This window comes from Calonectris borealis, chromosome 16, assembly GCF_964195595.1.
Source record: "Calonectris borealis chromosome 16, bCalBor7.hap1.2, whole genome shotgun sequence".
NCBI classification, from domain to species: Eukaryota; Metazoa; Chordata; class Aves; order Procellariiformes; family Procellariidae; genus Calonectris; species Calonectris borealis.
The window spans coordinates 9,423,435-9,440,574 of record NC_134327.1 but is presented as its reverse complement, the minus strand read 5'-3'; the positions used below and the strand labels follow the sequence as shown (position 1 = coordinate 9,440,574).

General features: G+C 40.8%; 1 protein-coding gene across 5 annotated transcripts in view; it reads right to left on the bottom strand.

The window, feature by feature from the left end:
• The window catches only part of EEF2K (eukaryotic elongation factor 2 kinase), a 33,368-nt gene that overhangs the window by 7,622 nt on the left and 8,606 nt on the right, over window positions 1–17,140 (bottom strand). For 2 of the 5 annotated variants that reach the window (XM_075165168.1, XM_075165169.1), the window contains 12 exons: window positions 16,688–16,738; window positions 14,847–14,947; window positions 12,933–12,993; window positions 12,045–12,082; window positions 8,463–8,634; window positions 6,505–6,654; window positions 4,847–4,979; window positions 4,005–4,132; window positions 3,196–3,397; window positions 2,853–2,920; window positions 2,013–2,090; window positions 1,136–1,198 (listed from right to left, as the gene is read on the bottom strand). In XM_075165168.1, coding sequence (XP_075021269.1) covers window positions 1,136–1,198; window positions 2,013–2,090; window positions 2,853–2,920; window positions 3,196–3,397; window positions 4,005–4,132; window positions 4,847–4,979; window positions 6,505–6,654; window positions 8,463–8,634; window positions 12,045–12,082; window positions 12,933–12,993; window positions 14,847–14,947; window positions 16,688–16,738 — 1,245 coding nt within the window. The remainder of the gene's footprint in view (window positions 1–1,135; window positions 1,199–2,012; window positions 2,091–2,852; window positions 2,921–3,195; window positions 3,398–4,004; window positions 4,133–4,846; window positions 4,980–6,504; window positions 6,655–8,462; window positions 8,635–12,044; window positions 12,083–12,932; window positions 12,994–14,846; window positions 14,948–16,687; window positions 16,739–17,140) is intronic. The other 3 variants (XM_075165171.1, XM_075165172.1, XM_075165173.1) reach the window with 2 other exon arrangements.

Here is a 17,140-nt window from a genome sequence, read left to right as displayed (position 1 = left end):
TGAATAAATTAGTAGATGTTATTATTCTTCATTAAAGAAACAGAGTAAAGCCCTCTATTTCTAATCCCAACATCAAATATCTTCCATAAATGACAGCAGCGAAACAAAGCATTATCTTTAAGTTCTGAATCAGAAAAAGGTACTTATAAAAAGTCACACTGCAAGCACTGAGGTTATCCATGCACAAAAAAATTAAACCCATACTTTTCTGGTCAGAATTTCAGTTCAAAACATTTTAAATGCTGCTTGCATTCTACAACTCTAAAAAAATGAAAAGTAACAATGCAGAAGATAATAGGCAGATACATGCATTGGTGTTTCTCAGGATGTCCAACACAAACGAGAACAAACAACTTTTCAACATAATGGGTGGATAGGAAACAGTAGCCGAAAACAATCCTATCAAAATGAAAGCCTTTGGAGGTACACAAGGGAAACACAACAGGGAAAGTTACTAGCACAGAATTTCAGTCTGTTAAAGCTGTTTCAATTTCCTGAAACAGCAATATATAATCGTTACAAGGAAATTCTGAAAAGCATATCTAATTAAATTATTAATTGTTGTCAAAGCTCTGGTTTTTCTTCCTTGCAGAATAGAGTTATTTGTTATAAGTTTATAGCCACAGAGCTAATTATCACAGAAGCTGTATTTTGTAAAAACATGCAAGAAAGTCTGGTCTTCCCTAGCTGAGTTAGATACACAGTGGAGAGAGCTACTCTCACGTATTTCAAATGCTGCATGTTTTAAAAAAAATCACCCAACCACGTATGGGACACAATTACAAAAACAAAGTGAAGAAAGGAAATGTGATCTAGTTAGGCAGAAAAAAATCCACAGAACTATAATTTTTTTTTTAAAGTGAGAAACCCATGCATAATCACTAATTTATGTCAGGGATCAGTTACAGAGGTGACTGTTTGTTTATAACAGTACTTCTTTACTGGAAAATAAAGACAAAACAAAACCAGAAACGACACAGAGTGGTAAGTTAATATTAATAAACATATTCTGTAGCTGGAAAGGAAGGAAAACTGACATCTGATTTAGTGATGTGAAGTTAGATGGCAGATGAGTGGAACAAAGGACATGCAGAGTGGCAAACTCATCATCTATGAACATTTCTACTTTATTTACCCTTGCAGAGCTTCCCAAACTGTCTTCATCAGATTCATGTCTTCGGTTGTTGTTTGAATGGCCCTACGTTAATGTAAAGATTTGCATCATTTAATTTGCAGCAACTGATGTGTGCCAGTTATCCCTCTAGACTATTCCTATCCAGCAAAATTAATAGTGACAATGACCAAAATAGTTTCCACTGGATCCTCTTCTCTCAGTGATATTGCAATATAGAAAGAAACATATGAAATGGTAAAGAATATGGCACACCCAGGCTTCAATCCTGTAAACTGGATATCCCATGACAAACACCTTGCCGCTTCAAAGGTGACAAAAGGTGTGGTATCTTTGGAAGCAGTATTCTCTTTCCTATCTTCTAATTAAACATCTAGTTAAGATCTTCAGGTCAAAAAGCATTTATTTAAAAGTTTGTATTTTAAAGGAGTAACCAACTAACCCACAGGAATTCTAAAGTTGCATATTATTAACTGACAACAACATAAAGTCCTGCGATATCTCAAGCCATATAAAGTCATAGAAAGAAGAGAGGGTAAAAGAGTCTGAAAGTAGATCATATTAATGGATTCCATATGACAAGAAGCTGGCTACATTTCTCAAATGCAATACAGAATACTTAAAAAAAACCCACAACAATATGCAATCAAATGTAATATTTGAAATTAAGCTCCTCGTTACAAATAGTCTTTTTCCTGGAAAAGTGTCATTAACATTCGCAAGATGAATACGTAATTTTGCAACATGTGGGAATTTCTTTCCAACTCTTTTGCTGTTTACAAGTCTAGATCAAGAGGGATAAAAAAAATAAGATTCTTCTACGGAAACAGTTCAGGTATGAACAGGCCCAACTCTGCTAAACCCAGAGTTAGGTTCTTACCCTCTCCCTATGATCCAGATCTTCTAGCTCACTTCTCTTTTCACTGGGATATCCACTGTCTCCACCATTTTCAAAATCCTACAGAAGATAAGAACAAAACATCACAGCATTAACGCTACCCTTTGTAAGGATCTCAGCTGGACATTTCCCACAGAGAAAACCTTTTCCTGGTTCAGTGAGATACGTTCGATGGATAGACTGGACGAAAACAACTGTATGTTGTGCTACCTCTGACAGACAGAACAGGACTTAATGACCCAGAACGTACTGTCCAAGCTTGCGTTCTCTCTTAGATACATACAAAAAAAAATCAAGGACTCACATACTTTATCAAACAAAGAGTCCACTTAATATAGTTTTCAGTCTTCAGTGGTAGCCAGTTAAAAGATAAAACAGTAACTGACAGCCCCTGGTACTAATGCCCTAGTGCTGGAAAATTCCCATTGCAAACTTATTGCAGTCTCCTCAGGTGAGGTTCTCCACCATCCTACAGTACCAGTATTTGCAGAGACCTAATCAATGGGGATTCTGTTTAGCTTTCATACCACAGCAGTTGGCACAAGTGCCAAAGACACAACATGCAGGCAGAGAAACAGACACACACTTTAATTATCTGTTAAAATACACCGGATGCAAGTAAATTTCTGGAGGGAAAAAAAAATAACAGATACTATTTTAAAATAAAATGTTCTTCTTTTATTAGAAACAGCAAATGCATGCAGGTAACATGACCTGCAGCAAAGAAAGCAGGCAGAGCACCTTTATGTGCTTTTACTGAACAAAGCCTTCAGGCATTCATCTCAGAACTGCAATCTCATTTTCTGTTGGAAAGACACTCACCCTTTGGTTATCAAGCTGATCATAGTCTTTGTGAACCAAGTTATCCACTTCATTGAACACAGGCCAATCTAGGAAGAAAAATATTTGCTTCTTATTGTAAGGATAACATGCTTGAGGAGAAAGCTTTAGATACCATCATTTTAGCACAGTTTTTTCACAGAAGGATCTGTGCATTAATTATCTACATAGAAGTACTTTTAGTTTTATTTCTGCTCAAAGAAGAATGCTAAAGACAAGTATTCTGGATTAAATACAACATGCTGTTGTGTTTAAAACTAACAAAATAAAACATGTCACTGCCAAATGTCAGGAACCAAGGAAGTAATGTATGAGGCTCACTCACTAAGCACGTCCATCTTTTGGCTGTGAGGGGTTGCTGAGGAAGGAGAGCAGGGTAGCGAGTCAAATGCTACATCGCTCATGCTGTCATCTCCGGAGTTTTCAGACAGGCGGAAGAGCAGAGGAGGCCGACTACCAGAGACTGTTCTCACCCGGCTGCTGCCACATTTTTCCTCTGTGCCACGGAGAATTGTTTGAGCAGATTCCTTGGCAAATTAACGATAAAGTCCCATGAATAATGCTTCTCTGTATTCTAAGCATGCCACATAAGCCAACATGAATGTTTATTAGGAGGTCTCTACAAAAAGGGGGGTATAAATACGCACATGTATACGTAACTATTTGCTTTGAAAAGTTCTACACCCTAAGAAAATACCAAGTCCTGGCATTGTTACAGTCAGAGAGAGTTCTGTTTAGGACTGAATTTCATTGAAAGCATTTAATCAAGTCCCATTCCCACTAATATCAGTTGAAACTGAGATCAGTTAAAGACGAGCAGTTCTCTTCTTTTTTTCTCTCCAAATTAGCTTTGTGAGATACAAAACTTACTAATGATTTCAGCATTCAATGATATACTTGGTCCTAAATATACATGTGTTACAAGGTTCCCTATTAATTAAAGCTACAGCATTAATTCAGAGACAAGTATGGATAAGTCAGCTTTAAACTGCTCTACTTTAAGCTGCAACATTAGTTATTAAGGTGTTTTCATTTGCCATGTAAGTAGCGTATTTCAGTTTTATTTACAGGGCTTTTAAAGTTAGAATAAACCAGCTATACTGCTTAGTTACACTTTTTTCATCAAGCACTTACAAGCAATTTTTTATTACAATCCAAGGCATCTTTCTCTTTGGATGAAAGATCAAATGGTGCAAGCCCCATGCTTTTGCAAATCTTGTTGCAGAAATGAGAATGAAAGAACAAGGCCATACCTCGAACACCTATGGCATTAAAAAAAAGTGAAGAAAGGATTTACTCAAAGTTTATCTGACAGTTTACTTATTAAAAGCTAGAGTCCCAAAGCATTTTCTAAAAAGTCAAAAGAGAAAGAAAGAGAGAAAGTGCTTTGTAGTACACACAGCTCAACCCACTTCCATTTTATTTTAACACCTGTAATGGCTTTTCACTTTTTCTGCAAGAAAGAGTGAAAGGAAGTCTGAAAAATCTTCAAAAGCTATGTATGCACAGGATATAACAATAAATTAATTTGGCTGCATCATTGAGAAACATGCCTAAATTTGATCCTGCTTACAAAACTTGCCGTGTCCTATGAACAACTTCATGTATGGACACTTGAAGCTTTAAAAATATGCAAGGCTTATCTCTCCACAATCAGCTGTAGCCATTCCTACAGGGTGGCAAGGAAATTAAAGGCCATGATTATTGCTCTCACATTGTAGGAAGCCACTTAATTTCATTACTTGTTTGGTTTAAGAGTAGGCTAGGAGACATGAGCCAAGATCAGCTCTCTTTTAAATCTGCCCTTGCGTGACAGCTGTCCTGTTCAGGGACTCCTTACAATAGAACTTCTCTAGCTGTTTGCAAGACCCTCAGAAATGTGCCTGCTCACTCAGCCATGTAGCGGCTACTCAGCAGACAGCAGGGAAGAGAACATAAGCATCCATTAGCATGTGAAACACGATCATTGATGTTACCTAGATTGCCATCTCCAAAATCTGTACCGTTCTCTGTATGGATCTGAGGGTCCGTGTAAAGATCTCCAACTCCCTGGATATCAACAATAATAAGTTGGTGTCCTGAGCGCTCAAAGGTGAAGTGACTAAAGGCCTGGGAAGAACCATAGAAGATGTCTGAGAAAACTCGCCCTCTACTGAAAACAGCAACACATAATCACCTCTCACAAATGGGCAAAGAGGACTGATAACCCTATTGGTGAAATGTAACTGGTATAAACATCATGATGAAAGCAATGAGAGACTAAAAGCATGTAGTAGATTGCTTCTCCAACCTGCCCCCACTCAGAGATGGGCTAAAAGGGGTAGGGTGAAAAGCAGCAGTGGGAACATGCAGGGGAGAGGAGATTGCTTTATTTCTCCTTCCTGTATTGGAGATTCTGTTTTCCACAACAGTCTTCACCTTAGTAAGTGGGGAGCTGCCTGGCAGGGGGAACAACAGTGGGCTCTGAAGCCAGTGCAGAATAACTTCTGCATAAACATCCTGGCTGTGCCTGCGGGTCTCCAAGCTCCGCAGCCCTGGGACACTGCTTCCTTCTGCCAACAGGCAAAGCTCTGCCACAATTTAAAAAAAAAAAAAGGGAAAAAAAAAAAAGTGAGCATCCCCACAAATTCTCCTTTGCCTACTATGCCCTCTGGGAGGTCTCTCTGAATGGCTGATCTGGCTCTACATTTGTGTATCAGATAATGAAATGTACATTTGTACTCTTTAAATGCAGCGTTTCAAGAATTAGGTATAAAAAGCCCTTCTCTTTGGCATAAAGCTGAGACATTAGGAATCTTCTGGGAAGGCCTCCAAAAAAGCACTGCCAGGCCTGGGGGAGGTGACTGGTGGTGATAGACAAACATTTTAACTGCAGCAAATCTCACAGAACATTTTGTTCCCAACCTGTGAAAGCATAGCACTGATTCAGTGGACAAATGACAATCCAGAACATAAACCCTCTGCTTACATTAAGCGTCATGACAAATACCTTAAAAACCGGGGAAAAAAATGAAAAGAACAAAACCCTCAAGCCCCAGTAAAACAATCCTTTGCTATGCTGACCACTTTGCATTTTTCGCCAGTATTTTAAAGTTCTTTTATGAGATCCAAGAATCACTTGAAATCTGTACTTGTATTTCTATACGCAATCTCAGATTCACCTATTCAGAGGCTGTAGCTGAAAAAAACAGATTCTTATACGCAAATAGACTAGATGTTTAGTTACACGAACTGGGTATCTGCCACCTTCTTTTGTGTACTACATGAGGCACCAGAAGACTATTTAGTACATAGTACATGAGAGGTCTGTCTCCTCGCCTTAATTTGAAGAGAGTTTGAAATATGTCGATGCCTGCAATTATAAATAGAGTCAAAGGGCTTAAGGTTTCCAAAGAGTATTAACCAAGTTCAACTCAACTAAAATCAATAGACACTGAAATGCAATAAAGAAGCACTCGGCGCTTTAAAGAGCAGGCCCCAAATAAGGGGCAGACGTACTGCAAAAAGAGAAATTAATTTGGCATTGTACTGGGAAGTCTGCAGTTTCCTTTCTTGGCAGTAACGCAAGACCTCTGGATAGAGCCAAGAAATTCCCTGCAGCAGGCTCTATGGAAAGCTTTAAACAAAGCCTCACTTGCGGAGTAAGACGAATGTTGTCGTCTCGCACAAATCCAGAATTTGAGTTGTATTTGATGTATTTGCCCTCAATGTAATGTTCCAGATGAAAGAGAGGCTTTCCAGGTCTGTTCTTCATTTCGATAATACAGGTCTGCACTATATCCACCTGGGGAGGGAAAGAAAATAAATAATGACTAACAGAATACTGTCTTCAAATCAAAGTGTATGTGAATCCTCCAGCTGTGAAAACTTTCCCAGTGAAAGAAGCTGAACAACTGCAAAGATCTGTCTGTTTAATAAGGGGGTGGGGGAAGAGTCACGTGCTTCTTAGGTTATTGGAGGAATTCCGTATCAAAAGCAGTCCCTTCAAAACAGCTCACTTCTGCAACAAATCCCTCTGAAAAATTCTTAGTAAGTTTCGGCTTTCTATTTTATTTTTGTGGGTACCTTTAAGAGTACACTGCAAAGCGTCTATACCCAGAGAGCAAAACATACAGTAACTACTGCACAACTTGAAGAAATGCCTCTTCAGAGAAGGACTGAAGACTTCTACCATTCAGATATTTCTGTATCCTGCCTCACCTCCTCCCTCTGTCCCAGACACATTCCTAAAGGAGAAACCATCACAACTCTCACTTCGCTTGCATCTTTTCCCCCACATGGCATTTAAAACTTCTATATTTCTAGATTCCCCTCTGTGCACTTCAGTCTATAGCTCACCTTGCTGTGAGAGATGTATTTATTAACTAACCCTCATATGGGAGGCAATGCACATTCAAAGGCACTCATTTTGGCTATGAAATTAATGCCCACACTGAGGCACACTTCTTGACCCAGGCATCTTGTCACATGTCACACATGTGGTACAGCCAAGAGCAGGAACCAAGATACCACAGTGCATGTACAGCACCCTTCCTACAAGCCGTCTCTTCCTCCCGTCTGAAGTCATAGTTACACTCAGGCATTCAGTACCAGCTGCAGGTTAAAGGGACTTGACAGCTTCATTGATACATACCATGGACACTCTCAACAAAGAGGAGCTATTGGCTGGGAGTGAATGACAGTTGCGGTCCTTCATCCCTGCACTTTAGTTTCTTGTCTTTTAACAAGCTGATTGCTGCTGGAGGTGTTTTTGTCCAGGACGCAATGGCCAGCTTTGATCAGCAGCTATCCAACTTACCAGGATGGGAAAGTGCAAAGCTATGTTGGCTGTACAAAATGTTTAGCATGGACCTCAGAACCAGAAATACAGCCAGCAAAGCAGTAGAACCACCTCTTCCTGAATCCTATGTGTTTATGCGCATCCCTAGCGCAGAGGATGGGAACTTCTCTTGATACGCTGAGCCCAGTCTGATATTCCATCCACCTGGGAGTTTCATACATCTTAATGCTTTGCCCTTAACACAATGTGCTAGTATTGTCACTGAGACACCTAAAGGAAACAAAGCCACAGTATCTTCATTTTTGGGAAAATTCTTCAGAAATCTGTATTTGAATAGCTTTGTAAAGTTATTCAGGTTTCCAGCTCTTCTTAAAAATCAATGCTAGTTTGGTGTTTAGATAGGTTTACAAGATTTAAGCATCTACTTTCCTGGAGCACTAACAGTTAAGTGCTTGCTGAGACTGCTGCTGGCAATAAATTCTGAGACATCTTTGGTTATCTCAAAGGCAGCTGGGCAAGTATCAAAAAGAGCAACACAAACACTGTTTTATTTTGGTCTTCAGTCAACAGCTGAGAACAGTCAGACATTCACAAACACACAGCCCCTAATTCTGAAAATATAAAGCAATTTCTGTGTTTACTTCATTAAAAATCAGCTACCATTTAATGGAAAACACAATAGGGCAGAAGAATCTATCTAAGCAATTAAATTTAATAGAATGTGAACAAGTAATTCCCTCTAAATTCATCTGAAAACTAATCTAATAGGAGAGCAAGACTGCATTTTTGCTTAGCAAGATCTTTGAATGTACCTGTTTTGGTGGCTTGTGCCGGTTGTACTCTTCTCCCCAGAGTTTTGCTTCCATTTGAAGTCGAACATCCTCAAAATACACATCCCTGCCCACACTCTCTATGTATTGCTTGGCAACATAGTTATAGGCACCTTTCCAGTTCTGCGTGTGTAAGAAGTTGGACAGCTTTTTCCTTAAAGACAAAACAATCGTTGATGAAGGGAAAACCAAGAATTTTAATTCAATCTTCCCCACTTCTTTGCCTGCACGGACAGAGCCAGGCCCTGAGATCAGCATTACCTTCAGTCATTTACCAGATATTCTAGCTGAAAAGTGAAGCACAGGTAGGGGGCAAGGGAAAAGGCAACATCCCATATGAATGGCTGGGACGTGCACAAGTGCCTGTTTGGTTTGACTGCAGCTACTTCTACTCTGAACTTCCTCCCTTTCTCATTTCCTTTCCCTCCCCACTCCCCTCAAAGCCAGAGTATGAAGGGTTGGTGCCACCTCTACGTCCTGTTCCAATGTCAACAATTATTTTCTGCAGAAATTAAGAGGGAGTGGCCATTCAAACATGAACTGAGAGGACAAAACCCTCTCCTATGATACGAGCTAACTCCTGCCTTCTCAACACACAGGGGTGACTACTTAGTATCCGCCATGACCCCAGAAGGAAAACTGCACGTCTGTTCTTCTCATGGCGTAGCTGGTTTTGGCTGGGGTAGAGTTAATTTTCTTCATAGTAGCTAGTATGGGGCTATGTTTTGGATTTGTGCTGAAAACAGTGTTGATAATACAGGGGTGTTTTAGTTACTGCTGAGCAGTGCTTACACAGAGTCAAGGCCTTTTCTGCGTCTCACCCCACCCCACCAGCAAGGAGTCTGAAGGTGCACAAGAAGCTGGGAGGAGACACAGCTGGGACAGCTGACTCCAACTGACCAAAAGGATATTCTCTACCATACGACATCATGCTCAGGATATAAAGCTGGGGGAAGAAGAAGGAAGGGGGGAGCATTTGGAGCTATGGCGTTTTGTTTTCCCAAGTAACAGTTATGCGTGATGGAGCCCTGCTTTCTTGGAGATGGCTGAGCACCTGCCTGCCGATGGGAAGTAGTGAATTAACTCCTTGTTTTGCTTTGCTTTTATGCGCGGCTTTTGCTTTACCTATTAAACTGTCTTTATGTCAACCCACGAGTTTTCTCATTTTTACTCTTCCGATTCTTTCCCCCATCCCACCAGGGGGGAGTGAGCGAGTGGCTGGGTGGTGTTTATTTGATGGCTGGCATTAAACCACAACATATATAAGAGCAAACTGCTGCCTTCTCAACGCACAGGGGTGAATACGTAGTATCCCTCACAACCCCAGAAGGAAAACTGCACATGACAATTTTTCTTATGATGTAGCTTTTAACTTTTGTTGATGTGCAAATATTTAATCCACAGACCTCTCAAGAGTTGGGGAAAAAGAAAAACAAACAAAAAAAGACTTTAGGACTTTGACAACAGAGAATCTGCTGGCTGTGAACAAACGGATTAAGCAGGTACCCAGTGGTTGCAGAAGATGCCAACATTCAAGTCAAATGGGGAAAAAACCCGCCATTGTTATCAAGAATTTCAAAGCAGACAGAGTCCTCTTTCCTAGAGCAATTTCATCCGTTTATATGGGACACAAGGGGGAAAGCACTTCTCCACCCCCACACCCTCCAAGAACTTAATTCAACAGAGAAGATGGCAAAAAGGTATAAAAACCCTCTACTGTGGCAGAGGTGGTATTGCTGGAGACCCCAGCAATGCCAAGCTAGTCTGAAGGGGGAGAAGGGATATGAAGAGGAGTATCTAAAGGCACGGCTGGCTACCGAGCAGTTCTCCCACTCTGCTCAGTAACAAACAATGGTTCTCTGAGCCTTTCTTGGTGCCATGGCAAATTGTACATTTTGAGAACCAAGGAGCAGCACTCAAAGTCTCAGCCCTCCCCCTCCTTCCTTTCCTGTCTCCCTCCCAAGATCTTGGTGCAGACGTAAAAGTACAGGGACGCTCTAAAGGCAAAGCAACTCCAGATTGTCTGTCCTCCTGCCGGGATAGGCAGTCGCTATAACATAGTCACTATAACATAACATAACATGGAACGAAGGAACAAGCAAGTGAGATAAAAATTTCGGCCAGGATTTGAAACCTTTCCAGTTCTCCGAAGAAACAAATTTCTCTGCATACAACAAGCCAGCTCATGGGCTCTTCCAAAGCCAACACTCTCTGAAGTTCATTGAGCCAAGTGCAGCTAATGCTGTCGCTGTAATGACTAAAGACTTGCAGAGTTGCAAAAATCTAGAAGAGAGAGCTCCAGATGGGAACTATCAGTGCACCACTGAGAGTTATGGAAAATCCAGGAGTAGGGAGCTGACATACGAGTTATGTTTTCTTTGTACAAGAGGTTAAGGCAAAGCTGCAAAGATAAATTTCTGTTTATGGCACTACTCAGGACATTCTGTAAAGGAGAATTTGGTCATTCAGAAACAAAAGCTAAAAGCAATGTCAGCAGCAATGTCAGCAGGCTCGTATTTGTTATTTCCTACTTTGTTCATTGCTGTCTCTATCTGGCTTTGCAAGAACAGAGCCACCAGCACGAACTGATACTGAAACAATGCCCAACTGGAAGACTGAGGGGTTACTTTTCCCCCTTTTTTGTCAAGTTCAAAACATCACATTTGATCATTCAGGATTTTCTCTCTTTCCAGAAATGAAACCAGACGTGAAATGCAATTTCTCTGGATTCTGCAGCTGGAAAGAGGGGGGAGCTGCCTTAAACACACACATGTGCATTTTCCAGGAAACATTCATTTTCAGAGCCTAGAAAGGGTGGGGTACTCTTGTACCACGAACTGATTTATAGCTAGATACTGATGCCTGCAACCATATTTGCTAATACTCTCTGAGGAAAGAAAAGTTCCTCCTTTGTCTTCCTCGACGCTTTACCCTTCTGGAAAGCTCTGCCTTACTCAGAACAGGATTATTCTGGTACACGTGATTCGAAGTAAACTCTGGGAGGACAACCTTCTTTACCAAGGGAGGCTTTCCGAGTTGAGATTGCACCATCCAACTATTCTTTCCCCCTTTCTCTGCCTAACTATAGGCCTCAAGTTGGCCTTCAGGCTGCAAACACCTACGGCCTCATATCAGTCAAAGATATTTTAGTGCACTAGGAACACAGAAACAAAGTAACTGCTTCTGTACTTTTGTGAATATTTTGCCTCCAAGAGATGGTGGAAACAGCATAAATTTATGAATTGCTAATTGATAGGCTGATTATACTCGCTGGAACCAGATTCAATTGCACGTTGTCCATCCCATTGCAGTTCCAGTACGGGCAATGGCTTGACTTTCCAAAGGAAGCTCACTGGATGCCTGCATCACGCTTGCTTGTGCTTCCCTTAAGAGAATGTTCTGCTTTCTGAACCCCAGTCCCTATGCTGCAGCTGGAGTCACACAAACAGGAATAAACCCCTCAGCTATGCCTTTTAGAAATTTCCACCACACCTAAGTGAAATTCCAATCACCACAGAAGAAAATACTGCATGGAGGCCAACAAAGACAAAGCTAGATACTTACGTTCTGAAACACTCCCGCATTGCTCCACGGCCAAACGGCTAGGGAAAAAAAGAAAAGACCCAGCATTGCCATAGTTAATTTCTAACCAGTAAGAGACACAACCACGTCTTCTCCCTTTATATCCTGCAGAAAGCAGTTCTCAAACAGGCTCTATACAATATCTGTCTCCTCAAAAAAAAGTGAAAACCCATTGGCAGTGTAAGTAGGAATCTGGAGAAAAGACATTGGGAACAAGCCCCGCCCCCCCCCCGATATCCCATGGAGTAGACATCATATGTCTTTTAAAGAAGCTATTTAAGTTCTCTCTCCGCTTTGGAGTCAGCTCTGTTATGACTGCTTAGAGAAGCTGGCTTCACAGACCTCATGCTCTCCGCATTTAGGGTTCCATACAGGATGTGCCAAACAGAGCATCACCTCCCCAGACACCAGATACTACGTCAGTAGCACGGAGCAAGGCAACTCCAACCCCAACTGGGAAGTGATAGTAGCTTCTACCCGCACATACTGAAAATTCAGTCTGTTTTCATCCTAAGAGAAGAAATTATTTGGAAGCACGCATAATAGTAGGACTATTGCCAGGCAGGGAGATTAGGCCAGCAGGAAATGGGAGGGCTGAAATGGGAGGGAGACCATTGGGAAAGGAGTAAATGCCTCATGTTGCTGATGGGGAAGGGCTAAGTCCATGTTCTACTCTACTCTGGGGAGAAAAGGCTGTTGGGACACCAAAATGTAATGGATGAGACGAGGAAAAAGAGAGGTAGGAGAAACAAATGATACTGAGACTTAAAAACTTCTATATGAGGAAGACATCTTGCTGCCACTATTCAGTAACAAGAAGGAAATGACAAATTTGGCTGCTAATAAACGTGAAGGGCAATGTGATCTTACTTGTGAAGCCATCTTGATGAGGACTTCATCTTCAACCCAGTCCCCAGTAACTGCATTGTACCTGCAAAATCAGGAGATGTGCCTCTTAGAAAAATGCGGAGGGAACCCAAATCCTCCCATCCCCAGTGCCTATCCTTCCTTATCTCTAGCTGACTGCTAAAAAGTGCTGCTGCCAGTCCAACACAAAAACTTCTAGTCTTCCTACCACACTCCTGCCCTCCTTACTTCGGGTGGGAAAGAAGAAATATGTATAGCTCTTTGAAAAGACACTGAATCCTATTGACAATGAACAGATTTCGCTACAGAAGTGTGCTGGTTTTGACTGGGATAGAGTTAATTTTTTCCATAGTAGCTAGTATGGGACTATGTTTTGGATTTGTGCTGAAAACAGTGTTGATACTACAGAGATGTTTTCGTTATTGCTGAGCAGTGCTTACACAGAGTCAAGGCCTTTTCTGCTTCTCACCCCACCCCACCAGCGAGCAGGCTGAGGGTGCACAAGAAGTTGGGAGGGGACACAGCTGGGACAGTGAGCGAGCGGCTGTGTGGTGCTTAGTTGCTGGCTGGCATTAAACGACAACAAGAAGCTAACTTTTGCAACACTACAAATTAGGCTTTATCTGCTTTGACATTAAATCTCCTCTGTGATGCGCAGGCAGTACACTCGGCGCAGAAAGAGCCTCACCAAGCCCTACACACTGGACAGGTTGTCTCCCCCAAACCTGAACTTGCATAAACCTGCTTCTGGCTGGGGATCTGCTGCAGGGCTGTGGAGGACGCGAGCAGAATGCAGCACCAGCTGCGGCTGTGAAAAGCAGCAGGGCCACAACTGCCCAACACTGCACCGAGGGAGGAGCAAGTCTCTGCCCAACCCCATGATAATACAAAGAATACGACTGTGGTTTCTCCCCACCCCCTTAACTCCCAACATAGGAAAAGCCAAACTGAGAACCACAGCAGTTGAGTCATCAACACGATTGTTTCCAGCCTGATTCCCCCGACCTGCACTGAGTACTTCATGCATGAAGACACCCCACATACCCCCTTATATATTCTGTATCACCCCAGTTTGCAGCAGACAAAAGAGGTGGAAATAGGAATATTAGAGCCATCTCTTTTTAATAGGGTATTCGAGTAGCCCTAAACCAATATTATCACTTATTTGTATTTTAAAATATGCAAACTATTTCAGGACTGCGTGGCTGACCAGGGACAGATGCAGTCTATGGGGAAGAAGAGCACTGCGTGACAGTGTTATGTGATTGGAAGGGAGGCCTCCCCAAACAGTGATGCTAAGTGGTAATTAACTGACCTCGAACTCCTACCCCTTCCACCCAGAAACCTGTGTCAGTAGGGTAAATGTTTTGGCAAAGCCTGTGCTAAAGCACTGAGAATAGTTTAAAGGACACGTACACCACGCTGAGCTATTCTGGGCTTTATAAGGATTTAAATTCCAGCCACATGCAGCAATACTGCATGGACAGGCAACAGTAAACTGCTATTTTGGGAAAGGCACAGAGTGTTATGTTGCTTTTTTTTCTAAACTATTTAAATTAAGTATGCTGTCTCTTTATTGGGATTCATTTCCTTATTAGATTAAGTTTATAGCATTAATAAATCAACTAGAAAATACTTTTCAGCCTTGTTTCCTGTCTACATGGTGAAACTCATAGATACTACTTAGGTGGGAGAGAGAGAGAGAACGAGTGTGACACTGGTTTGCTGAAAGGTTTCTACTTTGATAATGTGCAGTATTTACATATTCCTGGGAGATTCAGTTAAGACACATTCACTTTGGGCATTATTGAAGGTTCTTCAGCCATGTAATTACACATATTCTGCACTACACAAACACCAGCATAAACCAGCACATTCTGTTTAACATCAGCATTAAGAACAGAAAGACCCACAGACCTGTAACGAGTGGCTTGCTCCATCTCAATGTCCTCAAGATGAAATTCTGCCCATGGATCAGGCATGTGCTTAGCTTTCTGAACAGCATGTTTCCAGGTTTCCTGAAGAAGTTACAAACTGGCACGTTATTTATAATCAGCAGCAACTCACAACGACGGCATTTTCTAGAGCACATCAGGATCCCAATGCTACGAAGATGTGCAACTACACAACCCCCCCCAGAGCAGGGACCAAGCGGTTCAGAAGACTACTTTGACATTTTATAGCTTCAAGTATAACGAGACACAGTTCAGAAATATAAAGCATCACATTTCAGTTCAATTTGCACTGCCGTAAAGTTACTGAGAACAGAATCTGGTCTAATGCATACCAAATATAATTTGCAAAAACTGTTGTAATTTGCAAATATCTCTAACACACACTGCAAATAGTGATAAGTCACACCTAGATATTAATTCACTTTTACTGGTTTGATTTTTAACTTTTTGTAACTAACAGCATATGCTGGCAGTGTAAGCATAAGAAGTCCATTAGCGATAGAGCAATATGGATGAAGAAAAATTGGCCCCCAAATTGTGCTCAGCATAAGAAGAAATTAGAATGTTGTAAAAATGGATTATTATAACAATTCCAGACAAGTAGCTACTTCAATCTCCACCAAGTCAACAGCGAAAAAAATCAAAGGAGTTTTCTGGAATATACAGTCTTTCTCTACCAGCCAATTTGGATGCTTTTCTCTTAACATTTTGATCTCCCTCTTTTTACATTGTACTGTTCCAAGAGGACTGGAGATATGATCCTGTGATGTGCCAAAGGCCGACTGCAAGGTAAGCAGGAGAAAAGGCCACTCTGCAACCCCACCAGTAAAGAAATACTGAGCTCTGAGATTTTGTTACTGCCTCTCTGACTGAATGGCAAGTATGCAGAAACAGTAACTTTTAAAATATTGTTTGCTTTTTTTCTTCTTTTGGAATTGAAATCTCAGTCAAAACTTTTTAAAAAATACAGTATAAATTGGTGTCAGCAATGACATCAAGGAAGTTTTTGAAGCAGCTGAGCTTTTAAATTGTTTATGTTTATTTTTATTTCAGCTGTAAATCTGCATACCTTGCAAACAATTTAAATGCTCCCCTTTCTGACAATAAAACCACAAAATGAACACAATACTACAATAAATAAAACAAGTTTAAAAGACATGCTGAGAAAGATTTCCTACATGTTTCATAAGAAAATGAAGTTGCCTCAGATCATGCAATGATACACGTTTCATATGGACCTGGGAACTTCCATACTTGAATATATATGAAAGAAATTAGAAGCGACAGAAACAAGTAGAATTGCTTGGTCAGTTATCTATGTCAAATCATTCTTGAGTAGGGTCCCTCTCCAAAAGGTGATCTGTATCCATGCTAGGTAATGATTTAAATAAATTAATTACTTGTGCTTGATCTTGTGAGGTGCTTTGTACAAAAGCTGTATTCTAATCCTCAAACAAACAGAACTCGGACTTCATGGAACTGGTGCTAACTGCAATTTTTCTCCTGCTGTAGGCATACAGACTAAGTAGATGTCTTGCATCCATTCTATTCTTGTCCACAGTAGGAAATACTGTGAAGAAACAACTACAAATGTACGCTTTAAAAGAAGTGGTATTTCAGGGTAGAGAACAAGTATCTTTTTTTAGTTTTGACTTGATGACTTTTATGGGCTGAGGCAAGCAGTTCTCCCAGACAATAAAATAATGAACAAAAAAAGGCCATAAAAGGGAAAAAAACCAAACCAAAACAAAAAATCTTAATGCATCTATTAGATATGGTGTTCACATTTTCTTTTTAACCTACCCGACTATGGTCAACCACAGAGCCGTGCTTAGAACGATGCTGTGTGTCATTCTAAAGGATGCATGAGAAACATAAAAGTAGGAAAATACAGGTGATAAGACAAATGACTGACAAAGAGTCTCTGTTCTCTTTGTTAATTAAAAAAAAAAAAAAGATTTTTCCATTTAAAAGCCACTCTTCAATTTATATTCCTAATTTAAGTTCATTCTTAGAACGTCTGTGAACAAACCTATTGCGGTAAATTGGCAACTTTTTTTATTGGAAAACATGCGTTAAAAGGATCTTGCCTATTAACTAGCTAATTAAACATTGCTGAGTCCTGTTTAAAGGCAGAGAGTTAGTAGTAACACTTCTATCTGTCTCTGCATTTCATTATCAATGGCCCACACTGCCACTAGCTTTGGAGCCCGAGAGATGGACTCTGATCAGACCAGGCTGTGGTGGTTTAAGATC